General features: G+C 35.5%; 1 protein-coding gene across 1 annotated transcript in view; it reads left to right on the forward strand.

Moving 5' to 3' along the window:
• The window catches only part of LOC123668574 (FK506-binding protein 2), a 52,782-nt gene extending 28,772 nt beyond the window's left edge, over positions 1–24,010 (forward strand). The window contains exons 2-4 of the mRNA XM_045602306.1: positions 16,040–16,128; positions 22,201–22,388; positions 22,837–24,010. Coding sequence (XP_045458262.1) covers positions 16,040–16,128; positions 22,201–22,388; positions 22,837–23,019 — 460 coding nt within the window. The 3' untranslated portion in view covers positions 23,020–24,010. The remainder of the gene's footprint in view (positions 1–16,039; positions 16,129–22,200; positions 22,389–22,836) is intronic.
• The last annotated feature ends 3,551 nt before the right edge of the window (positions 24,011–27,561 follow it).

Consider the following 27,561-nt stretch of genomic DNA (forward strand, 5'->3'; position numbering starts at 1 on the left):
TATCATTGCATTAAATAATCTTAGAACAACCGGAATATTTTAAAAAGTTTATACCGCGGAGCCTTTTATTTAAGTTTATATTGAAAAGTTATATTGGACAATGTATTACTGTTAGCTTACGAAGATCGCACAACTGGGCATAGACTTCAAGTCATCTTTATTCGCAGAAAGGAACAGTCTGTCTTTACACTCTGTTTTACAATCTCTTCTCAAACAAGTTACACGGCACGTCACTTCAGCCTATCGCAGTCCACTGTTGGACATAGGCCACAAGATCGCGCCAAAAAATGGCGTGAATTCATGTGTGTTGCCCATAGTCACCACGCTGGGCAGGCGGGTTGGTGACCGCAGGGCTGGCTTTGTCGCACCGAAGACGCTGCTGCCCGTCTTCGGTCTGTGTATTTCAAAGCCAGCAGTTGGATGGTTATCCCGCCATCGGTCGGCTTTATAGGTTCCATGGTGGTAGTGGCGCTGTGTTATCCCTTATTGCCGTAACCACACAGCTTACTGACAAGAAAGCAAGTTTACTGACGCTGATTTCTTCTAATGGAGCATGACAACTTCAATAACTTATTTAGTACACGAATAACTTCAGTATAATTATCTATACAAATAAATAAAATTGGAGTGCCTGTTTGTAATATTAAAATAACCGCATTTTACTAAATGCAGATGTATATACGGTACATATGCCAAAAAACCTTTTTTACAATTTTTGTCTGTATGTCTGTCTGCTTGTTCCAATCTCTGAAACGGCTCGACCGATTTTGACGGGACTTTCACTGGCAGATAGCTGATGTAATAAGGCGTAACTTAGGCTATTTTTATTTTAGAAATTGATTTATTTTGTAACCCTGCGAACTGGACAATTTTTTTTTAATTCCACGCGGACGAGGTCGTGGGCTCAGCTAGTATAATATATAACGCATTACACTTAACGGCTCCCAGTAGGATTTTCTCTTGATTCGGGGTCCGGAAACACACAAAACACAAGTACAAACTCCCAGACCACGATAAACATCTATATAGCCAATACAAATGTCTGTCGTGAGCGGGGATCGAACCCGAAACTTCAATGAATGAATCGTAGAAGTCAATCAGGACTGTTTGATTCAAGTGTATCCAATGTTTCATATCGGCTTTTAATCGTCCCTGTCACACGTAATCACACATCTAGATATCAAGTAAACATTTAGTAATAATTATTTTAATATAACAATCGCTGATCTGTATATCGCGAAACCCGCGAGGCCGCGGCATTGTCTATTCCGTCCGTAAGCACTGCATATGTAATTCATACATCTCTGAAATGATATAGTGCTCGTTCTGAGTTGTCCCAGTTCCGACTAAATATTACAAAACTCGCGCCGGAACCTTCGAGAGTTTTCGTGTTATTTCTTAGAAGACTTCGTTTTAAAACTTTTACACGTATGCGTTGTATTTGGCGGCTCGTTCATCTGAATAGAAGTTGAAATTACTTAAGTTTATTGCAAAGACTCTAATTAGATGGGGCTTTATTTCACACAGCGTCTCGGTTTTAAATGTTTTAGAAAAACGGTCTTATACACAGATCTATTTACGTCTTACTAATGTTTACGTACAAAATAAGTCAAGAAATAACATTGTGTAATTAATGTCTACGATTATGTTCTCGTTAAAAGAGAAATAAAACAACAATTATCCAATTTAATTCCGTTAAATAAATAACTTTCATATTGATTGAATGTCTTTTATGTATTATAGAACTGCTAGCTGACCCCGCAAACGTTGTTTTGCCGTATATTTTATTAACCTTCTTAATCCCCCCCCCCCCCAAACTTAGGGGAATGAAAAAAACTTGTTCGATTCTCAGACCTACCCGATATGCACAAAAAAATTCATGAGAGTCGGTCAAGCCGTTTCGGAGGAGTTTAACTACAAACGCCGCGACACGAGATTTTTATATATTAGGTAATAATGATAAAAAAACCCAGTGATGACTTAAAATACTATTCGAGTACCACTACAAAGAGAATAGGGTACATTCGCACAGTCAGTGGGTACATTATGAATTCATTAAGAACAAACTGCCTTACGTAGAAAAATGTTTACACACATTTATCGATAACGACTTCGCCAACGATAAACCAACACTTAAATGCATAGAATTCAAACTACGAGAGAACTAATGGCCCCATTTACTAAATTGCAATGTTTTCACAACTATTAACTAGACGTACTTTCATAACGTAAAACTGAAACGTTGATGTCTGTACTTTACAAATATTTATATTAAAAGGTAATTATAAAACTCTTTAAATATGGAGCAGAACTGAGGTAGGGCACAGCAGGAATTCCCTGCTGAAAATATGGAGCAGCCCGACTGGGGAAGTACCTCGACCTTACAGAAAGATCACAGCTAAATAATACTGTTTTCAAACAGTATTGGGTTGCTGTTGGTGAGTAAGGTGACCAGAGCTCCTGGGGGGGATTGGGGATTGGGTCGGCAACGCGCTTGCGATGCTTCTAGTGTTGCAGGCGTCTATAAGCTACGGTAATCGCTTACCATCAGGTGAGCCGTACGCTTGTTTGCCGACCTAGTGATAAAAGAAAACTTTCGAATGTCCTTATTGGGTCCCCCCACCACGCCTTGCAGAGTACGTTAATCAATCTGTCCTTGTTGTTATTATATAGATATAGTAATGTGGCGTACCCACCATACTATGTAAACTATGGTTTTCTAATGTTTACGCGAATTTCGCTCAGTATAATGAAACAACTTTTTCGGATTTTATCGCGAAGTATACGAAACGTCGGGCATCCAAAAACCTTAATAAAACGCGATAAAGTCCGAATAATTCGTTTCATCATAAAACTTTAAGTTGAAAATAATATCTGTAATATTAATTTCCTCCCAGTACTAATCATCTACAACTTATATATTCGCTTCATTTTGACACAGTGAGGTCGTTACGGAAAATTATAGATATTCCCTGAACATCATCCTAGAACCAATACAGTAAGAGCGAACTAATAAGGAGATCGCCGATGAGAGTATGATGCTTAGAATTTTATTTTTCGAGATGTGTCGATGTCTGTCTTATTTATTATTAAGCAGTGGGGGTGTGAAAAATTCAACGGGTACCGCCGCCGCACGTGATGCAACTCGCTACGAAATAAATACTATTATTTATTTTAGCTTTTCATTTCCTAGCTCGAGCATATACGGAGTTTTTAACTTTGTTCCCGACGAATTAAAAGATGGAACAGTTTCTATTGAGTTTCGTCGTATAATTGTAATATTGTTTTAATCTTTCGTGATAGTAGTACTGACTCGTTTTGATAATATTTCATTCTTATTGATTTTACTTGTGTTAGATGTATAGCTATCCACATAAGTTGCAGGTTCATTAGTACGATAAAAATTATTTATTTCACCATCATATCGTAATTATCAAGATATTTAATATTATAACAAGGGATATACAATATAGAGGTAACAAGGTTCCACAACTACCTTGGAACTTAAGATGCCGACCGATGGCGGGATAACCATCCAACTGCTAGCTTTGAAATACACAGGCCGAAGACGGGCAGCAGCGTCTTTGGTGCGACAAAGCTAGTACTACGGTCACCAACCCGCCTGCCCAGCGTGGTGACTATGGGCAAAACACATGAGTTCGCGTTATTTTTGGCGTAAACTTGTGGAGGCCTATGTCCAGCAGTGGAGTGTATAGGCTGTAATGATGATGATGATGATGATTTAATATTGATTCAAAGTGTCAAATCATTGTTATTAATTAAATCTTATTCATTAACTTCTAATAATTAACTATTTCCTATTACAACTGCTCCACTGTGTAGCAATGGACTCCCTGCTAGACTGTCCTGATAACTGTATATATACTAAGTGCGCTTAAAAACATTAATAGCGCGATTCAGGCTCAGTTCGCGTAATTTCTTTCAGGCTATCCTGATCTGGACCGGACCGGGTCCTGATCCAGTATGCCTTACCATACTTGATTATATTTTACATCAGGCTACCCTTGTCTGGACCAGACCTGGTCCTGATAGAGCTTGCCGGATCTGGCATGCCTCATTCTATCCCGATCCGATCCAGATACATGATCTGGTTGAGCCTGACCTTTTTTCTAGTCGGGATGTTTGTACACTTCCCTACCGCTTCTCTTTTTTACGCTATGTCCTATGCCGACAGGTTGTCTGGAAGAAATCGCTCATAGCGATAAGATCGCCTTTATACATCTTTCTTTTCACGTATCACTTTTTTTGTAATGTTTCTTTGTGGTGTACAATAAAGAGTATATTATTATTATTACCACCGGAGTTTAGCGCTCTTAAACAAAAAATACCTTTCAGATTTCTAAAATTAGTAATAATTGTTGTTACATAAGTACACAGTTTTCTTTTAATAGTTATTTACCGTAAGCGTCTTGAATGTCCATGAGAGTGCGTCAGCACGCACCGACCCTGCCACTTTCACAACGCGCCGTTCGAAGAAACTTAATCTTTCATTAAACTTGTTCTACGCGAGCTGTATAGTACGTGCTTCCGGACGTTTATGCAAGAGCACGAATAATTTGTGGATCCCATTCGAGATGCACATGCACATATAGGTAAACGCATTAAGATCGAATGTTCCCTTAATGTAATTAAATTCACTCCTCGGTATCCGAGCGCCTGCGAGCACGCGCCCGCCACCGACGCTATTGTTTCCAACGAGCTAAACGAAAATTTTAGAACGCGATAGTTGAATATTATTCGATTTATTTTATTTATAAAGCTTTTTTGTGGTTTTATAAAGCGTCCAAATTATAATTTCGCGTTTCCAAATAAAAGTGACGTATCGCTTTATGAGTGAAAATAAAATAGTATTTCATTCGTTTCGATTTGTATTCATGTTGTCCGTATTAATATTTTATCAAGTGTGATGAAATTTTATAAGCTATATATGATTAATTGCAATTTGCTGACATCGCGGACTGTTGTAGTATATCATTAATAGACAGTTGCCTGATTAGAATGGTGGATGGTATCTACAGAGAAACTTCATAATAGGCATTAGTTATTCCTTTACAGCGGCAATGGTTTCCTACGTGGCGTCTCCGTCTAGGTCCCGTGCTGTAATTACTTCATCCCGGCGATAGACCGGCTAAGCGATATACCTGAACTGCACTTAGCCCTACCGCAGGTGATGATAATCTTATCTAGAATTTAAGACTGAAACCACTCACTATTAAATAACATATAAAAAAATCTTATCTTTTCATAAGTATTTTTCGCTTCGGCCTATCGCAGTTTTTATATTGAAATTTTAGCTGTTTAACTATGGAAAGAATCTCATAAACCAACATAATAACATGAACAAATGCATACCAAATTCTCATAGCCTCTGTAACTCGGTATGAGGTTTTAGAGGTTTCTTTCACAGACAGTCTTGGTCCGTAAATACCTGTCTGTGGACATTTAAGATTTTTTTCAGTATCAACACTACAGCTTTTTTTTATTGAGAAATGTGAAAAGGGGGAATTAAAACTATTATAGCCTTATCTAATAACCGCTCTGGTGTAGTCATGCGTGTGCCGTGTAGGCGCCTAAATACCGCCGGTTTGCGGGCCGATTCATACTTGGAAAGCGCCAACCAATATATGGTATTTGTAAAAATATTTGTTTCCGGTTTGGACGTCTGTCCTTGTGGGTCTCCCCACCGTGCCTCGGAGAGCACGTTAAGCTGTCGGTCCCGGTTGTTGTCATAGAATCCAGATAGCGGTAATCACTCATGGTAGGGATATATTTGCCAACCCGCAGTGGAGCAACATCTTCTACTTTTTTTTACTAACGATTCAGGCACGAAAATAAGCTATCTTTGAAGTAAAACTTCGTTACGCACGCTTGACTTGGCGAGTAAGCTGATGAATGCGTGACGAGGGCGTTACGGAAAAGGTGATCGGGTGAGGCGAACGGAAGTTCAGAGGGTTAAGTTAGTGAAGATAGAAAGAAAGTTAGTTACGTTTCGTATATTACTGTATGCGCTATAGAAGTCTTACTTCAGTCGTGGTCTAATCACTCGTTTTTTTCTTTCGACACAACAAATAAACTAAACATTTGACTATTTCATTGCACAAGAGCTGTGCCCCGGCTTCGTTTGCGTGGACTTAAGTAATGGAGTTACAGTTCGAGTCCCGAGAGGACACTTTTATCTTTCGGAATAAAGGAGTACCCGCAAGACCCGTGATAAAGCTTGCTCAAGTTTTACCCCATTCTACCTTGCAACGTTCGTTTCGTGAGACATGTTTACGAAAAATACTAACCATGATGATTTTAATAAATCAAAATATAATTTATTCTACTTAAATAATAGGTTATAATGGCACTTTTTAATCTTCAGTTTACTTAATTAAAATTATATTAGTTTTCAATTATTAATAACATTTATAAATGAAGCTACCACAGATACGGAATGTAGAAAAGAAACTCCGCGGTTAACCTTTAAACAATGTGTTTTTTTTTTTATAAATTAGTAAAATCTTGCATGAAATACAACGTCATGAACGTGACATGAACGTGACGTGAAGGTGACATGATCACAGTTTTAATACGTATTTATTAATTTAATATATTTACGTAGTAAAAAAATTCTACAAATCAGATGATTGAATCTAAGATTATTAATACTAATACTAGCTGACCCCGCAAAAGTTGTTTTGCCACATATGTCATTAACCCCCCCTTATAACTTAGGGGTATGAAAAATAGATCATGGCTGATTCTCAGGCCTACCCGATATGCACACAATATTTCATAAAAATCGGTCCAGCCGTTTCGGAGGAGTAACTAACATTGTGATACGAGAATTTTATATATAAGATTATGACTGAAAAGTTTCTTTGTTTCTTAAACGCGCTAATCTCAGGAACTACTTGGTCCGAACTGTAAAATTCTTTTTATTTTGGACAGCTCATATACCGGAAGGCTATCCGCTAGTTTTTTCCTTAAATTAAAGCGTATGAAACCGCGGAACACAGATACTAGTGATATTATAATGATGTGTATAGTGAAGTAAGCAACAAGTTCAAGCAGTACAGTCTGGTACAAGGGGGAGGGTGAAACGTGTAGTACAGTTTCACGGAGAGAGTTCAAACAATGGCGGCGACTCTCTCTCGTGACGTCACACTTTCAATTCGCGAACTTTCTTGACCTCGCTCTCACGGCGTCCTGTACACGCGTCAATTAAACACAGATATTGTGATTTCACTAACAATGTCATAATTGATGCTTTGTTGAGGCTTTATTATATACTAGCTGTGCACGCAACTTCGTCTGCGTGGAATTTAATAAAAAGAATATATTTTACTCATGAAAATGTGTACTCGCACCTGTCTGGCTCCGTTTGCCTCGCCCAATCACAATTTTCGTAACGCGCTCGTCACGCATTCACCAGCTTACTCCCCAAGTCAAGCGTCCCTAAAGAAGTTTTACTTCAAAAGCATTTACCTATTTCCGACTTCAGCTGAAATCATTTCCTTAACTATTAAACCAATCTGTGCTTACCGCGGTACACTTAAGTAGAAACCTTCATAGTATAGTATCGAATAGACCTCCCGCCCTGTAATATCATATCCCAGACAAATGATAAAGATTAGAAAAATTGCTAAATGAATGACAATGGAATAGGATTAAGCATCCTCTCTCCGTGCTCCGTGGTCAATAACTCTGCGGCCGTCTACGGTTCAATTAAACTCGCAGAAATAACTCTCAAATCCGCTGGTCACTGATTACCCGCGAAGGCTCGCTGGTTTCCGACGAGGATGTACGTTTCGCTACCGGTTGCGGTAACAACGGTAATTTCGATCGCTTCAACTTGAATAACTACGTGCTGTTGTTGAAGGTATATATTAATTAATACTAGCCATACCCGTGCGAAGAATTCACAATAAATAAGTATAATAATTAATAAAAAAAGTATTTATACGTGAGTTGATTTGAAATTAAACAAACATTTATCGACCGTGAATCATGTTGACGTTGTGTCTCAATGTATATTTACATATGTAATTTTAATAATTAATTATTTACAAAAAAAATTGTGTTTGCTGGCAAATGAAAAAAAAAAAACGACTTCAATTACATCGACAAGTAATATAAGATTACTCAAAACTTTGTTATCAGATCTCGATGAAATTAAATGTGACCACATGATAAACATCGGCTTTCGATTAAATTAAAGATCATCAAAATCGGTACACACTGTAAAAAATTATGCGGATTTTCGAGGGTTTCAACCAAAAAAAGAATTATCAAAATCGGCTCATAAACGACGAAGTTATCTCCGAACATACATTAATATATGTATACGGTCGAATTGAGTAACCTCCTCCTTTTTTGAAGTCGGTTAAAAATAAAAAAAATTTAGCCGCCGGTAGCCGCCGCTGTTATTATAAATAATTAACAGGTAAAATAAGTGTGAATCGTATGCTGAGTCAATAGAGATTAATTATTTATAATGTGCGGGGACCGAACCCACGACCGCTAACCATAACCATACATAACCAGTCGCTGTGTCTAACCCAACCATTGCCGCATAAAAACATATATGGATGTTAATCGCTTTAAAATATTGTATCGGATTATAATTTCTTTAATTAACATTTCAACGTATGCATAATTACTTAAAATGTTAAAACACATAACTCATTAATTAGCGTGAAACATTACGTAACACGATATGTACAATTATAATACACGATGCAAGAAATTATAACATATACGTATTAAATCAAACATTTTATTCAAATTAAATTATGAAAATAATTTAACATTAATAAATAGCTTTTTATAAATAATACATAATAATAATCTTCGTCATCTTCGACGATTGTTGACTAGACCGTTGGCGCAGTTTGTAGTAGCTCTGCTTTCTGTTCCGCGGTGTTCGAAAATACGTATATGACGTAATTTGTCTGTGCTTAAAGTGGTAATAATATATTGTTTTTCGAAGAAATCCCCCGCAGTGTCACTATCAATATAGGTGTTAAAATGTGAAAGCGCGACATCACCAAATAGCATAACTAAACTTTCACATAGTGTCATACAAGGATGCCTCGCAGGCAGTTTGTTTAATACACAAGTATTCTTGACTCTCAAAGCGAACTATAGCTATACAATAAACACAGCTATCAACAATATACGAGTATCACAAATGACCCGTCGGTATAGGTAACTTTAATTGCATCGAAATAACCGTTACACAGAACTTGTTTCAACTTACATTTTCATACAAGTCCGATGCCGCTAAAATTTTTTAATTAAAAATACAAAATGTTTTAATCAAGTTTAAGCATTCATTCATTATTAGAACAACTTACAAATCATACGTTTATATGGATTTTACGAAAATATTTACAGTTATTCGCTGAGTATTGTTTTAAAATAATTAGACTAACAATTAGATTTCTTAAACTATTATATATAAAAAAATATATATATCATAATAAAAAATATTAACATTATAAGTTTGATTGTTTACTTAGTTTTGTTGAATTAATTATATTTTGTAAAATTAAGTATACTACACATCAATGTGTTGATTCCCAGCAACTTTAACATTTGTACGACAAAACATGCTTATATCGCTTCAGCCTATAATATCCCACTGCTGGGCATAGGCCTCTTTCCCCATGTAGGAGAAGGATCAGAGCTTAGTCCACCACGCTGCTCCAAAGTAGGATAATAATAAAGTAGGTAGCGGATATATTCCATACTATGAGTAACGATCGCTATCAGGTGTACATGGTAACATTCGGGACCGACGGCTTAACGTGCTCTCCGAGGCACGGTGGAGAACCCACAAGGACTGCATCAACACCCAGACTATGGTAAACATCTGTATGGTCAATATAAATTTTATGTCATGTGCGGGGATCGAACCGAATCGAATTTATTCCACAACTCTTGCGGAATCAGCCCTATTGAGTATCTTGTCAGCTTAGCTATATGATGAAGTTGCGTTTAATTGAATAGGGATGACTAACAAAATAAGCATAGGTACCTATATTCACTTGAAATCACAGTAAAAAATTAGCTTACTAGCTGCGCCATGCGGTTTCATACGCGTAATTTCCGATCCCGTGGGAATGTCAGGATAAAAAGTAGCCTACGTGCGTATTTACGTACCAAGTTTCATTAAAATTGGTCAATTAGTTTTTGCATGAAAAACATATTTCCATCCTCAGAAATTATCGTATAAATTTCTCATTCAGCTCAATATAAAAGGTTATTCGATAAATAAAGATGATGCAACAAAAGTTGAAGTCACTTGTCGAAACGTTGCAGAAGTCATTAGGAATCTGCGTGTGTTCGGCGCACGTAACATCCTAGTTACGACCGAGAGAAAGCCGGGTCACTAATTCTATAAACACGATTTACATGGAGCCGCGTCGACGCGCCGCAAACGATTCAAATTATTTTATTGAAACTTAGAAATACATCCGCGTTCGTTTCTCTTGAAATATCGAACACAGTAAAAATATTTAAACGTGTTTTTTTTCATACAACTAGGTGAGCAAATAAGTGTACGGCTCACGTAATGGCAAGCGATTACCGTAACTTACAGACGCCTGCAAAACCAGAAAAACGCAAGCGCGTTACCGAACCTATTCCCAATTACCCCCACGAGCTCTGGTCACCTTACTCATCAAAGGTACGCAAAACTGCTTGAAAGCAGAATTATTTAGCTGTGATATTCTGTCAGGTCGATGTACTACGAGGTGATCCATCAGTGAACCGTATGCTTGTTTGTCGACCTGAAAAATAAACTGAGTGACTTTTGAGTATCTAATACTCATATCATATATTATAACCTTTAAGTAATCTTAGAATTATAAATCTTAGTAAAATTACGAATCATTGATATGTAATGACTTTGCTTTTCTTCCTTGTCACTGAAATAATTTTATATACGGCAAATTTCCACCCGGCTGCTTCTGACTATTTTCGCTGTCAACCTTCAGAATAATATTTTTTTTTATCCGTCTGTTTCGTCAAAAGGCAATATGTTGTAAAGGAAATGAAAGCTTTTTTTTATCTGCTGTAATGTTCTTGAACTTTGTCGAAGGGTTATTATAAAAAGTCGCAAACGAATAGCTGAAATGTCATTTCCGTGTGTATCTCGCACGCTTCCGGGAAAGGATTGTTTTTGCAATTATAACTTCGATATTGATCTGTCATTCTGTTATTGATATAATTTGACTAGCCCGTTGGCGCTGTTTGTAATGGTCCGTCTCATCCGCTAGATTCCCGCCTCAGTCTGGGTGTAATATTTGTTTTTATATATGTATAATATAACCAAAAATTGCTGTAACAGTCGGCTGTTACCTACAACACAAGCATAAAATTGGTCACTGTAGGAACAAAAGACCGTGTGTATGTTACAAGATATTTATTTATATAATTCTATAACTATTTCTATAACTACCAATTTACTATTTTCCTATCCACGGCTTCGCCCGGGTGTTCTAAACTATCAGACTGTTCCGTTTTTCTCCCGTTAAATTAAAAGCCATGTCACATAAAATGAAAATCTGTTATAGCGTTTTTGAGTTTGTAAATAACGGGAACAAACGGAAATTAAACCTTGCTTGACTCTACACACTTTTTACTTGATAATATGAAATAAACCCGAATCACAATTAATTAAATAAATTAATTTATTGATCCTTGATGATGATCAAATGACCCGGTGTGCGAGCACGCGCGATCGCCTTGATGGATCGAAAACGTACTGAATAATTATTATATTGACAACCAATTTATTTAATAAAATCGCTGATTCGCAAATGTACGACTTGGTTCGTACACGTCTTTATAATAGATATGAGTCCTAGCAGAGATTCGTTTGAAATAGAGATTAAAAATTCGTTTGAAACAAAGATTAAAAGTTACGTTATCACATATACAGTGATCAGAGTAACCGAAGTTTGAAGTTACCAGTAGTAATAGGTAAGGATGACAGTAAACTACGCGAAATGTAACTTAGGCTTGTAGTTAACTTTTTTACTTTTAATGTGGCAAGCAAGCACAAGTTCCGCATCATGGTAAGCGGATACCGTTAACCAATGTTTCCCAAAGTGGGCGATAACCCCCCTCCCCCTCCTTGTGGGCGCTGCTGACCGAGTGTATATAGTTGTACAATAATTCAACCACGGAAGGTTTAATTTAGTCAACAATACCTAAACGTCCTTTAGACGCTTAAACAATAAACAATTACTATCTGGTAGCCTCTGAATGCTCCCTTGTCAGAGTGATTGCTTTTAACTATTAGCATTGTTAGACATGGCAACAACACGGCCTGCCACATACAATATTCTTATTATTTATGTAGGTACTAATTATAACAATGCGTAGACGTCTCAGGGCTCTTTTGTGTATATTTGTATTGAAATATTATCTAAATATTCGCGAGGATTGATTGATTGAAATACATATTGTTTGTGAATTATGGGCTTCATAATTAATAACTCGCCTTTAATACTAAAATATTGTAAAAATAAATTAATTAAGTTATTTCGTGTTGATGTCCTGTGCTCTCGAAGACTAAGCGCTATTATCAGATCATTATTTGAAGCACATATCTACAGCACATAGCATTTAGAGAAATTATATACATGCGTTTATGACTAAAGTAGGGGCGGGACTATAGGGCAAACCAGAAAGTATCCTGCTCAAAATCTGGAGCAGTCCGACTGAGGACGTACCCTCGACCTTACAGAAGATCACAGCTAAATAATACTGCTTTCAAGCATTGTTGTGTTCCTGTGGTTAGTAACTATCAGGCCGTACGTTTCTTTGCCGATCAAATTGTACTTAAAAAAATATACAAGTATCAAATATAGGCGAAGCCTCTGAAACGATAAATAATGTAATAAATATATAGTTGTGATTATTTTAATATTTGAAATGTTGGTGATGATTTGAAATAGAATGTTTTAAAATGCGAACGCTACGAGTACACTGATTAAGCTTATTACGCTTGCATGTATAATTAGTTTCATTGGTTATCTAATATACTTAATTCGACATAAGTGCTGTGGCGGATGTCGTTAAACCTTATGCATATTAATTTGTCTTAATTTTGTATGAAAACCGTACTAAACTAGACGTCAAACAATGACGTTGGATAACGTTTTTCGATACTGCGACTGATGAGTCGAATCCAAACGTAAATAGTCGAGCTAATATAACAATCTCAATAACGGTATGAACTATTATATTCTACGAATCATTAACAAATTAACACTCGTGGATTCAAGATGGCGGAAATATTAGTTAAAAAAAGGAACATTCGCCACAGTTACCCAAGAATGCCACAGAACATATTTTTAGCACGTTAGCAAATCAGTTATGAACGCGATAAGCTGTAATGGCCGTTGCTAACTACTTGCAAACAAAAGCCTATGTAATAGCGTTATTCCGACCCGATTTATCTGATACCACGACCGAAATATATGGACAATATACGCTAAAATTATATAAATACTGATTCCAGTAACTAGCTTCCTACATTATTACATTCGTGCAGGCGAATTTTTTTTTTATTTTTTTTCATAAACTGCTAGAAGGTTATATGTGTAGGTTATAGTTAAGATTTATAATCTTGAGACTTGGTGGATAATCATCGACATTTATAATGCAACAAAATTTGAAAATAAATTATATTTTTCACTCAACAACACTTTAGCGTTTAATTATTCAAAAAAAAACATACGAAATTATTTTAAAGCTTTCGCACCTGTCATTTTTTTTATTTTTTTATTTAATAGGTTGGTAGTCAAAGTCCATGGTATAATAACGTTCCAATGTTTCGTGAATGTCACTTTTTTATATAAATCCTAATTGTAATCTATAATAACCATCCAGTTCTCTGTAAGGTTTTAATTACTGGTACTGCTATAAATTATCGCATTAAGGAATTCACTTCCTATCCTTTGTTATTTTTATTACTGTAAAAAATATATTATGACAAATGTGTTAGTTTTCAATAAATATTTTTCACAAGGAAATTTCTTGAATACAATTAACGAGGAACAATTTCAACGGCCGTACTTCCATCCTTGTAAATAAAGGAAATACTCATTTTAATAACAAAATATTATTTTTAAATATTCTTTTTTAAATTGCCGTGAACTAAATTTTTATTATCACAGATTATTAATACTTTTGTAGTTAAAAAGAAACAAACAAAAAACTACATTATTATTTACTGTTAAGGAACTACAATAATATAACTATTATAAACTATTATTAAATAACGTTTGCAAATAATTATTATTTTGATACTTTTAATATTACTTGACATTAATGCGATTGCTATTATTGCTGACCTTCCGCAACAAAGGATCATTAAAAAAAGTATTATTTAAAAGTATTATCTCTCGTAACTTAACAGTAACACAAAATTATCGTCAGCTTTCCTCAACCTCCATTATAATATTTTGGATACAGTCATACAGACGTGTTCTGGGCATTTGTGTTTGGGTCGTGTGTGTGCCTGAATACCCGATACGGGGTCCACATTCTACTGGGGGTCGATGAAGCGTTAATTTGCTTATTAATTTATTAACAGCTCTGCTGTATTACTAGGGATAACACATTACGGTAAAAAAAGTCTTAATTGAACAAAAATAATGTACATACATTCAGAGTTCCACATAAAATTACACATTCGTACTTATTCTATGCGTACAAGCATCTGAACTAGGCCCGACCTGTAGACAGACGCTAGTCTCTGTCGATTATGTTGTGTATACTTACGTTCGCAAGTAAGGAGTTATACTTCATTGGCTAGCTAACTTCACGTTACTATCTTATTCTTCGTTAACTTAGCTAACTTCAGGATGTCGGTTTTTTTCGTGACTATGTGCGCGCGCATCGAAAAAACTTACATATCTTTTCCCTAACGCGCCAAAAGAAATATAACTTCAAAAATTTAAATATTTTTAAATAACAACTGTTAGGTACATAAGCGACACAATAATATTTTGAATGATAAATTCATATAATTAAATTTAACTGCGCTTCATGAACAACAGAAAGAAGTCTAAAATAACTTTAATTAGAACCGCATCCGAACTTTAGTCAAAGTTAAAACTTGACGGACCGTTGAAGCCTTTCAACTGACCATTTACCGTCTGTCCGACCATTGCTTTTATTAAAATAACGTATTTATTAATAACTAGCTATGCCCGCGACTTCGTATAAAATAAATATTCTAAAATAAAAGTAGTCAAGTTAGTATTTATTACGTCAGCTATCTGCCAGTGAACATCCTGTCAAATCGTTCCAGCCGTTTCAGATATTAGCCGGAACAAATGGATAGACAGACAAAAATTGTAAAAAAACGTTATATTGGTATAATTATGTACCGCATGCTTAGTAAAAAGCTTTTTTTTAATATTACAATACAAACAGACACTCCAATTTTATTTATTTGTACCTATAGATAACGATTTAAAATTAGATGAAACATACATTAGGTGGAGTTTCGTATTTTAATTTGGTTTACTTTTGTACTTGTACTTCCTTCGGCCTTCCGGTTATTTTAAGTTTTAATCAAATAAATAATGTGTGGATGCAATTCACACACGGCCGAAGTGAAACTTCTGAAAAGTCGGTTGCGGTTTGTTCTATCGACGATTATCACGCTCTCGTGAAAAAGGTCGTAAACGTCATGCAAAACGCGTCTCTTACGTTTTTTCAGCATAAATGTATTATATCCCATTCTCTCCTATACATTTAAATTCCTTTCTTAAATCACAACCATCCTAAGGAAATTTTAAGTCAATAAAAAAAAAAAAAATTGTTTTTACAAAGGTTTTACTAATGACACCAGACAGTAATTGCAATGATGAAATTATTAATACAAAATCAAAAATCGAGGTATAATGTATATTGCTAAATGTGTCGAGTTTTTTTTAAGACTTCCGCGCTCTCAACATTGAGTTCTTTTGTCGATATAATAAAATTAATCTTTGTTTTTTTGTTCCAGCTACGACCGCGACCAGCCGTTTACTTTCCAAATCGGAGTGGGCCAAGTGATCAAGGGCTGGGACCAAGGACTTCTGGACATGTGCGTCGGTAAGTATCGCTACTGCTACGTATTACACTAAATATTTTATTAAACGTCAATAATAATCCGTTTGCGTTGTAATAGTTGAAAATAGAACGCGTCAAGTACTAAAGTTAATATTTCTATATACAACGACGTAAATGTTGGGTAGTTGAAAACAAAACGAATGTTCAAATTTGTTCATTTTGCATTATTTTTTCACTTTGTAAAATATAAGTGTCTCCGCGGACGCTGAGAAGGACTAAATTGGCTTTCAGATAAACGAATACACTAAAAAATTGATACGTAAGTATTTCGTATTATTGTATTGAAAAATTGTAATTGTTAATGAATGTGAAGTTAATAAAGCATCCGCTGATGGCTGCCGCGAGGGTCATTTGCGTAATATGGTATGCTTTGGCGCGTCATTTCGCGTAACAACGGTAATGAGATAGCCTTTCATCTCTGCAACGCCTCTCCATTCGTAGTTCGAATACAATATACTGTTCACGTGAAGGAGCCACACGTGGCATACAACGTCAGCTAATTGACGAGGTCACAAACATAATAAAGAGACGCTGGAACCGCTTTCCCGTCGAAGTTCGTATCACGAAGCTAGACAGAAGTTGTTGTTGAAAACCTACAACGATTAGCTAACATAAAATTACTTTTTCATTCGACGTTATTACAAGTCTCACGTGCACTAAGAAGTTCTTCGTGCATGTGGAATTTAACTAGCTCGCTGCTGCACTAAAGCTCATTGTGCGAAGTTTTGTAAGCAACGTTTGGTTCAGAAGTGAGAGCGAATTCGAAAACGGTGAAACTAAACTTGTTGATCCCGGATTCCGTCACGTTAACTAGACGACGAACTATAACTTATAATGACTGGATATCGTCGAGTATTGTTACAAATCATTGATTCAATAACGAAATAAACCCAATTTTGTCAAAAAGTCAACAAAACTTTGATAAAAGAATCGATATCTGTAGACTGTAACCATGGCAGTTGTGAACATTTATCAAATATAATTCATTCATAATTGCCAATGTTTACTTTAATGAATACAATAAAAATTTATTCATTTTTATCTAAATTTATTGTTTTATTTTGACTTGTAAAACAGTTCTTTTTGAAAAACCCTAAATCAAAAAGTCATAATTTTTAATTTCAAAAATTGCAAAAGTGTAAATGATATGTATATTGATATATAAAGCCTATTTATAATAATAATAATAATAATAATAATTTAATTCAGACACATACATATTTTTGTTACATTTTGTTCCTAAACTATGTTAGTTTTAACAATTGTGACAAAACAAATTATACCAAATCAAAATCCAATCAAACAACACTAAAATCAAAACCAATATACTTAAATTCAATCAAACCCAAAATTAAAATTATCGCCAAATTCAGTACAGTTACAATAATTAAAATTTAAAATTAAAATAAATACTAAAATTCAAAATTACAATAGTTAAAATTAATAACAAAATCAATACTAAAATTCAATCTAAACTGGAACTAAAATCAATAAAGAAACTAAAATCAATATTAAAATTAAAACTAAAATCAAAATTCAATCAATTAAAAGGTTAAAAAAAATGACATATCTAATATATAAAATTCTCGTGTCGCGGTGTTTGTAGTTAAACTCCTCCGAAACGGCTTGACCGATTCTCATGAAATTTTGTATGCATATTGGATATGTCTAAGAATCGAACATCTATTTTTCATCCCCCTAAATGTTAAGGGTAATCCACCCCAAATTTTTTTTAATAAATTATTTATTTTATTATGATTTGGCGTTAAAAAATACATACAACCCTAAATTTTCACCCTTCTACCACCAACCCCTATTTTTAAATAGCGTTATATATATTTGTCTACATACTCTGAATCTATGTGTGCTCTGAAATTCATCGCGAAAGAAGCCGCACAACGCTTGCTCCAAGTCCTATACGAGTAACTTCCACTAAGTTTCCACTTCTCAAATGTTTTGGTGTGTACGGCGCTATGTGCGGTTCTTTTTACAATCAATGAAATTCATTAACAAACATCTCGCGCCAATTCGACGTAATACATTAAATCTGCCTTTATTTACCTAATATTTTAAACAATTAAGATCACAGCTTAATAACTCTACCCTCAATTAGCATTGTGTTCGTGTCGTGGTGGGCAGAGCTGAAAAGGGCCAGACAGAGGGTCGGCAACGCACATGCGATGCTTCGGGTGTTGCAGGCGTTTATAGGCTACTATGGGTACTTACCATCAGGCGGGCCGAACGCTTGTTAGCCACCGTCTATTTAAAAAAAAAACTGAAATATGTAGCTCTAAATACCAATTCCCTACTGTTCTTCATTGTTAAATTATTTACTATTGTGTTCTTACAATTGTTCGCAACGAATGAAACGGATTTATGAGAGGTCATTTAACGACTGCGGAAGTAGCCCCTCATATTTACGATCTCTGGGAGTAGGCCCGCTATTGGGGTATTCTGTGACCTATCAAAAACGTTTGATTGTGACGTACGTGAGACGTTTGAGGCACATCAAATTCGAACTAATTGAACTTATAATACTGTAAGCTGTTTTATGGTATACCAAGAAAAAAAATTAAATAATATGAAACATGTTTCTGTAGAGCGATAAGATAGTTTTGATCATGTCTGAATGTTACTTATCGCTTACTACTTAACGTTTATTATTGTCAATGAACATCAGTGAATTTAATATATAAATATAAACTTTTTATTTATTCAAGTGATTCGATTTCACCTCATTTCGTTCGTTAATAAAGTTACAATAATAGACACACAAAATAAAATAACCGCGTCATAGTATTAGTCTACTACAAGTATCTATACATATAATAAAATGCTAGGAAAGTCAAAACTGTACATTGAATATTTTTTTTAAAAGAATACTTGGGGTGTGATCTACAATCGATACCGAAGCCAAAAATATAGTTTTTAGAATCTTTGTCTGTTTGTCTGTATGTGATGTCCGGGATAAACTCAAAAAGTAGTGCATGGATTTACATCAAATTTGGCACGAATATTATTAAGAAGTCGGATCAACATATAGGCTACATATTATCACGCTATCACCTACGAAGAATGAGCAGTGAACCTTTATTTCTTCAACGCATTCTGTAACATCGTGTAATCTAACGACGCATATTTGAATGTTGTTATTATGTTAATAACCATGCTATAAGCTAGCTTCATACTATAAATAAAGACATTCTGTAGTATATTTAGTATCAGCATTGCACCCGTGCGAAGCCGGGGCGGGTCGCTAGTTTTGTATAATAGAGGAGCATTTAATACTAACAGCCTGGAAATATGAATAGAGTCGGTAAACAAGCAACGGTGAACAAGTAAAAGTCAAACAAATCTGATTTCTTTTAATTGCTACAACATTCCCAATATAGTCGTCATATCGCCCATTACGTCAGAGGCAAGTTTAGACTTGGACTGACCGAGTTTATTTTTCTTTTATCTGTAGTATGTTAGTTTGAGATAAATTAATTATTTAGTATTGGAACGAAGTTCCTTACGGCAGGCTTGACATTTGGCTGGGCGACCGAACTGAAAAAATATGGTACTAAAACCGTAAGAAAAATATATAACGGAAGTGACGTAATATCAGTCACACGACTGTGTAATATGACGTTTTTTAAAACTAAAATATTATTATTATTATTTTGTTTGATTTATTTTAATTTACGGTAGGTATTTGTTATTTTCAAAAATACTAAATTTCCTAAATACTTTTATGTACTTAATTACGAGTAAAACCCCATCAACAAAATTAAAAAAATCATGAACTAGAAAATATATATAAAATTAAACATTTTTTTTTTCAAATTGTGTTACTTCTATACTATCCGAAGGAACTTCGTTCCTACCTGGTGTCCCATGACACCACCAAATTATTGGCATTATTGTTATCAACAGTTTAATGACACGATATACAAAATCATTATATCCAAGTGTAGTTCGACATTTTTACTAACATCTCTTATAGGCCATGGATCGTTTATAACTTTTCTCACCTACAGCTATTTCTTTTGACATATTGATAAAAATTAATAACTAAATTTATACAAATTTATCTATCTAGTGTGGCCATATACTTAAGTTTAATACAAATACACGACGAAAACGTAATCATAATAGATACCGGAGTTTCATTTTTGCTGTTTCATTGAATGTTATCGGGTCAGTAAGAGTTTATTCCGAATTTTTTAAATTTCAGAAGTGAATGTTTAAAAACCTTCAGCCTGTAATATCCCACAGCTGGGCATAGGCCTCTTTCCCCATGTAGGAGAAGGATCTGAGCTTAATCCACCACACTGCTCCAATACGTGTTGGCGGATATATTCCCCACTATGAGTAACGATCGCTATCAGGTGTGCATGATAACAACCGGGACCGATGGCTTAACGTGCTCTCTGGGGCACGGTGGGGAGACCCACAAGGACTACAAAAACACCAAGACCACGGCAAACATCTGTATGGCCAATACACATGTTTGTCATGTGCGGGGATCGAACCCGCAACCTCCAGCGCAACAGCCACAAACCAGTACTGTGACCGTTGTACTAACGCGTGTATAATGAGTTTAAAAACTAAGAATCAATTGTAAGTAGTGAGCTATCACCGCTTCACTAGGTGACCAGACCTCTTGGGGGATTGGGGTAGGGTACACTTCCGGTGTTTCAGGTGTCTATAAGCTACGGTAATCAGTTACCGTCACGTGAGCCGTACGCTTGTTTGCTGACAGCTGTGAAAAAAAAAACCTTATAATAAAAATATATATTACACAAAATGATAATTTAATTTTTGCGCTGACAATGAGTAATTTTGTATAGCTAGAATAAGTTGATGTTGCCGGATTTTATTATTATGTTGATATCGGCGAGCTATACCAACTGGCACCAGTAACTTGACACGTGTTAGTTCACCTCCGCTATTGTTACTGTATGTCATATAAAATGGTTTTAAATTGTCGATGAATCGCAACTGCCATTTTTGAAGATAACATGCCATTATCGAACCTTGAATAAATTAACCTGTTGTGCAATGTGCATAAAACATAAATAATTACATATTCAAATTAATGTTTTGGAAACTTATTTGTAAGTTTCCGTAAAATGATCCGTTACTTAACTGTTTAGTTTGCATTATGTGGTCTCATTACTAATCATTGTATTTTATTGTAAATTGAATAAATATTCTGAATAATTTAACTATTATTTAAACTTATCAATTTTATCAAAGTACTCGTAGATGTACGTTTTATTTACTTGTAACGATATCACGAGAAGTACTTTTGTCTCATTACTAGCTGTGACCGCGGCCTTGTCCGCGTGGAATATATTTAGAAAAAAATATTTTTCAGTTTGCAGAGTTACAAAAAATATCTTTTCAAATAAAAGTAGCCCAAGTTACTCTTTATTACATCGGCTATCTGCCACTGAAAGTTCCGTCAAAATCGGTCCAGCCGTTTCAGAGATTAGCCGGAACTAACAGACAAAACTTGCAATAAAACAGACACTCCAATTTTATTTATTTGTATAGATAATGGTAAAAATCTCTTAAAATTCAAATGAAGTTAAAATTCAGAGAATATCGACAATCAACAACTGTATCTAACGTCTATAACGTGCATTTGTTGTTTCAATACGAGTTTTTCGATCATCATGTAACATCGATGTTCGATCATGATTCACAACCTGTAACATCGATGTTCGATCACCATTCACAGCCTGTAAATTCCCACTGCTGGGCACAGGCCTCATGCTAGGGTCGTAACTTAATCCAGTTACTCACACCGACTGTAAATTCGAAATAAATGTATTTACTTAACGATACAAGTACAGCATAATTTTTAATCGTTTTGGCGCACATTTGATCTGTGCTCTGACGAAACGCTAAGTTAAAAATTTCAAAAATTCAGTCCTATAAATAAACAATAATACCACAATTCAAGTATATATACTTATATGTTTCTCTGTCTCTTATATGTAACATATATGTTTCTCTATCAAACGACAAAAAAGTAATCTGAGCAATGAATATATATTCCAGGTGAAAAACGTAAGCTTACGATCCCATCCTCCCTCGGCTACGGCGAGCGCGGGGCCGGTAACGTGATCCCACCCCACGCGACCCTCCACTTCGACGTGGAGCTCATCAACATCGGCGACTCGCCCCCGACCACCAACGTCTTCAAAGAAATCGACGCCGACAAGGACAACATGCTGTCCAGAGAGGAAGTGAGTATTGACTTAGCCTTCCGCGCGATGGATTCCGACAACGATAACGAGCTCTCGCGAGAGGAGGTCAGTCCCTGATGGTTTTATGGTGAATGGTTACCCCTCGAAACCTTCGATTCTTTTCTAGAAATAACGTAGTTCTAGAAGCTTCCTATATATGAGGAACATTAGTCCGACTTCGAACTTCGCAACTAACTTTATTACTACTTCCTATTCTAATAACAACTTCTGTCTTTACTCACATTTCTCCTCTTTTTAGTATTGCATGAGATGCTCAAACCTTAAAGAGTATCTACAAACAGCAACGATCTCTGTACCTCTCGTTTAGATTAGACTTGGGTAATCAGGCTGGTAACAAGCAACCTAAAACGCCTACTAACTAATCTCTAATAAGTTGATGTGAACATTTTCTTACATTCTTTGATATTTATGTCGTTTCTTTTCACAGGTGAGTGATTACCTAAAGAAGCAGATGGTGCCCGCCGACGGCGCCGAGATGAGCGAAGACGTCAAACAAATGCTAGAAAGTCACGACAAACTCGTCGAGGAGATCTTCCAACATGAGGACAAGGACAAGAACGGCTTCATCAGTCACGAAGAGTTCTCCGGTCCTAAGCACGACGAACTTTAAATTTATTGTAGTTAATAAAAACTGCTCCTAAGCACAACAAATTTAATATATGATTATATTATTATTAAGAGACGTACCCAGCAACTATTCGGGGGAATTCAATTAAATATTAATTACATAATAATAGGATTGAATTAAAGATTTACATCAATATCCATTTTAACAACGAGTGTAAAGTATTTAACAAAAGTTTTTAAAGTAAGTATCGGGCCATCGAGGCCAGCTTCAGACCTGCACAGCCTGGGTACGTTCGTGTACTCCCTAACTCATTGCAAAACATCAGATAAGACTTGAGAGTGTGATCCTAGTGTTCTCGTACTCATTCTGTAATAGTTCTGTATTACTTACATTGACCACTTCTTTTTATCTTGGTGCGCAAGGGTTAGTTTTCTGTTGAGTTTTATGTACTTAGTCTATTTAAGTTGTTGGCGAGTCGAGGAGTTTGTTGTAGCGTTAAGAAATTTGCAACAATATTGTAATAATTTTTTTATATAAATATAAATATTTGGGCGAATGTATATTTTATGTATAAACTTTATTTGGATAAAATATTAATATATTTTGTATTCGTTATTTTTAATGTCCTATTTTTATTGCTGGTTTATTTAAAAAAAAATGTGGGTAGTTTGATATTTTCCTTTTGTACAAGCATCGCACGTCACACCCATGTTCTCGAATTTTTATAGAGACTGTCGCTGTGAATCAGGAATAAAGACGATGGATAGCATTTTAATTTATAAAATTAAATGTCACAAAAATATTATTATTATGTAAAACGATAAAAATTGTAATAAACAGACCATTCTTAATTAAAAATAAGTCAGTTCTTTTATTTCGTGTTGTATAAGTTTTAAGAGTTTTTGTTGTGCGTTTACGAAACGTTATACTAAGAGGTTGCTAGAAGACGCAGAATCAAAGCGTGATAATTTAATGAAAGGGAAATCAAGGTTGTTTCTAAAATGTTTAAATAAAATATACTTACTAGGTCTAATTATTTTTTTATTACTAGATCCCAAGATTCTTTATTAAATTAATATTACATGGAATATACGTTTTAAAAGTTGGCAACTAACTTTAATGAATATAATTATTCGTTATTAGATGCTCAATGGAGAAGGAAAACCTACGTTAAGATAAATTTCGCCCTACCTACAAAATATCGGACGAAGTAACGTTCGTATTTTTTTCCATTATAAATAAAAAGACCAGCTCTAGGTAATTTATAGGTATTGACTTTATTACAATATTCTCGACTGTATATTATATAATTATATATTACTATTTATTATATTAGAATATTTAATTAATATAAAAGTAATAAAATTAAATAAATTAAATATTCTCTGTATAATCTATATTAATATTATAAAACTGAAATCTTGTTTGTTTAAACGCACTAATCTCACAACTAGTGGTTCGAATTGAAAAATTATTATTGTATTGGATACTTGGATAGCCTATCTACCTAGCTTTTGAAACTGCGGGTTTTTGTCTCAATTGGACCCGATAGGTGGCGCTGCTATCTGTATGTAGCTCCGAAACTACTGAATCAATTTTTATCAATTATTGTAAGCATCTGTAATTTGGTCTAACTTGAAAGATATGATAGTTTTTATCTCAATTGGACCCGGTAGGTGGCGCTGCTATCGGTATGTAAGCTATCAAATTTGGTAGCTGTTTTCTGGGCAGGACAACGTCAGCCGGTTCCGCTAGTATATATATACAATCAGCTTTGATGGAACAATAGTAAGATGAGCAGAGACTAGGACGTTGCTTTTAATTATCTACAGGCGGACGTAGCGAGCTTATTCATACAACACACAAAAAATTGTGTTTGCTCGCAAATTAAAAAAAAACGGTAAAGGTAGACGAAAAAATTGGTTGTCTGTAAAGTTGGTTTACGGACGAAAGTTTAACGTGACAACGTCATAACAAAACATCTCCTCGGACGTATAGGCCAGTCGAGTGGAATGTAGATAGATGCGGCACAACATACACTATCTATCACAGAGCGTAACGGGACAATGAGAGTAACACTACAATGAGTCGTCCTTTTTCGTGCTTGCCGCTGGTGTTCATCGATTTCTTAGACGTTGTCACGTCAAAAAATATCAAGTAAATACGTATTATTAGATATAGCTCAAAAAGTTCCCACCATATCTCAATTAAATTTAAGTGAGACTACAAAATAAACATCAGCTTTGAATTAAAATAAGGATCATCAAAATCGGTCTACTTAGTGAAAACTGAAAAGTCGTGCTGTACAACGTAGGTCTACGAAAAATACCAATAAAGTAAATTTATTCATTATGGTACATCCATGAACTAGCTTAGAATGGGGCGGGAGGAGTCCAATGAAATCTCACCAAATCTCATTTAAAGCGAGGGATAATCGAAAATCTCACGTCAACTTCAAAAAACAAAATATTACAGATATAAAAAAAAATTAAGTGTTCATTTTGCCCGCTGAAATAAATCTCATGGCTATTAAAATTATTTAGGTTTTGCTGTGAATTTAATTTAAGTAAATTTACTATACCTAGTATATTAAACAGTTTATTGTTTACCGTCAATCTCTATTAGGTATATTCAGCGTCAATCTCACGTCCCCTTACGTGGGGGGGTAGAGGGGGGTCCAACCAAATCTCACCTAAGGGGTGAGACGTCTAAACTGATCGAAAAATAGCTCATGTAATTAATGAATGCCCTCTTATTATATTAAATTAAAAAGTACAAAATATCGAAATCAGACCACCCAGTTAAAAAATCAGAGGTAACATACATAAAAAAATACAATCAAATTGAAAACCTCCTCCTTTTTTTGGAAACTCGGTTGAAAAGCTGAAATTCAGAATATTGATAAAATATATGTATCAGTTCTAATTTCCTCGCCTCGTCTGAGGAAGTATCTTAACCCTACAGAAGAAATAACACTGCTCCTAAGTAGTGTTCTGTACCTGTCATGAGTAAGGGAACCTGGAGGGGGAGGATCCTCGTCTGCGATGCTCCTCCTCCTGGTGTTGCAGGCATCTACAGACTGCGGTAACCGCTTACCACCACGTAGACCGGACGCTTGTTTGCGGAACTAGTTGTGTAAAATAATCCTTACTTATTAAAAATTTTGTTTGGTGTCAAGTTTGTCGGAATTTATCCTGATGATTTATTCAGCATTAACATAAAGATTTTGTTGAAATCAAATATTTATTTTAGACAAACAACTATTAGGATTTTAAATAACTAAGCGCCTGGGTTTCTACGATTTTCTTTAAATAGATATTCATACATATAAGGTAGTTAGGTACGAATGTAAAACACACCCAGACTCGGGGGATCGAACCCACGAACTCCGTAGCACAGCAAATGGAAACTGTGAAACGTTGTTAAATGTGAATGACTTTATAGTGCTAATAATTTGAAGGCATTATTCAAGCGTCAAGTATACATCTTTTTCCTAAGCATTGATAGAGTAAATCATGCAAGAATGATCGATATACTATGTGGCGCAACCCGCTTCCGCCGCCCGCTACGAAAGTGGAGTTTAGACCACGCATCACCAAACTGGTGACCCCGACGTGACTACAATCGATCGATCGACAAAACTACAATCGATCGGACTCGACTCTAAAGACGTAAGGTTTATTAAACACCTAAATTGGAACCAAACAGCGAATGTACGTATCGACGGAAGACTGACGGATGAATCGAAAATCTTGCGAGAAGTACGGCAGGGATGCATTCTCTTCCAATCTGTTTCAACATATACTCGGAGATGATTTTTAGAGAAGCATTGGATCAAGTGGATGTAGGTATCACGGTGAATGGTCAGATTATTAACAATATCCGTTATGCCGATGACATCGTATTACTTGCATCTACAACGGAAGAACTTCAGGCCCTCGTAGATAGTGTTGAATCAGTCAATTCAGCTTACGGCCTCAGTATCAACGTGAAGAAGACCAAGTATATGACAGTCTGTAAAATACCACCTGCTAACCCCACTCTATTTTGTAATAGAAAGCCACTAGAATAAGTTAGCAAATACAAATATTTAGGATGCTGGGACGACGATACGGGGGGCCACAGTCTGGAAATAAGGTGCCGCATAGAACAAGCCCGTAATGCTTTCTTTTAGCTTAAACCACTTCTATGCAATAAGAAGCTGAATATCGAACTACGAGAACGATTAGCACGCTGTTACGTTTTCTCCATTCTCTTGTATGGTGTTGAACCATGGACCCTCACCGAATCGACTTGTAAGAAGGTTGAAGCTTTTGAAATGTGGGGTGAATGTTAAGGATATCTTGGAGAGATAAAGTAAAGAACGTAATTGTGCTAAGTCGTGTGAAGAAGAAAGCGGAAGTTGTGTACGCGGTTAAGAAAAGAAAGCTTGAATACTTCGGCCACATCATGAGAAGCTCTTAATACCAGCTGCTTCGACTTATTATCCAGGGCAAGATCCAAGGCAAGCGCAGTGTGGGTCGTAGAAGAACATCTTGGCTAAAAAATCTACGCCAATGGTTTGGGAAAAGCACCCGTTCGTTA

This window comes from Melitaea cinxia, chromosome Z (genome assembly GCF_905220565.1).
Source record: "Melitaea cinxia chromosome Z, ilMelCinx1.1, whole genome shotgun sequence".
NCBI lineage: Eukaryota > Metazoa > Arthropoda > Insecta > Lepidoptera > Nymphalidae > Melitaea > Melitaea cinxia.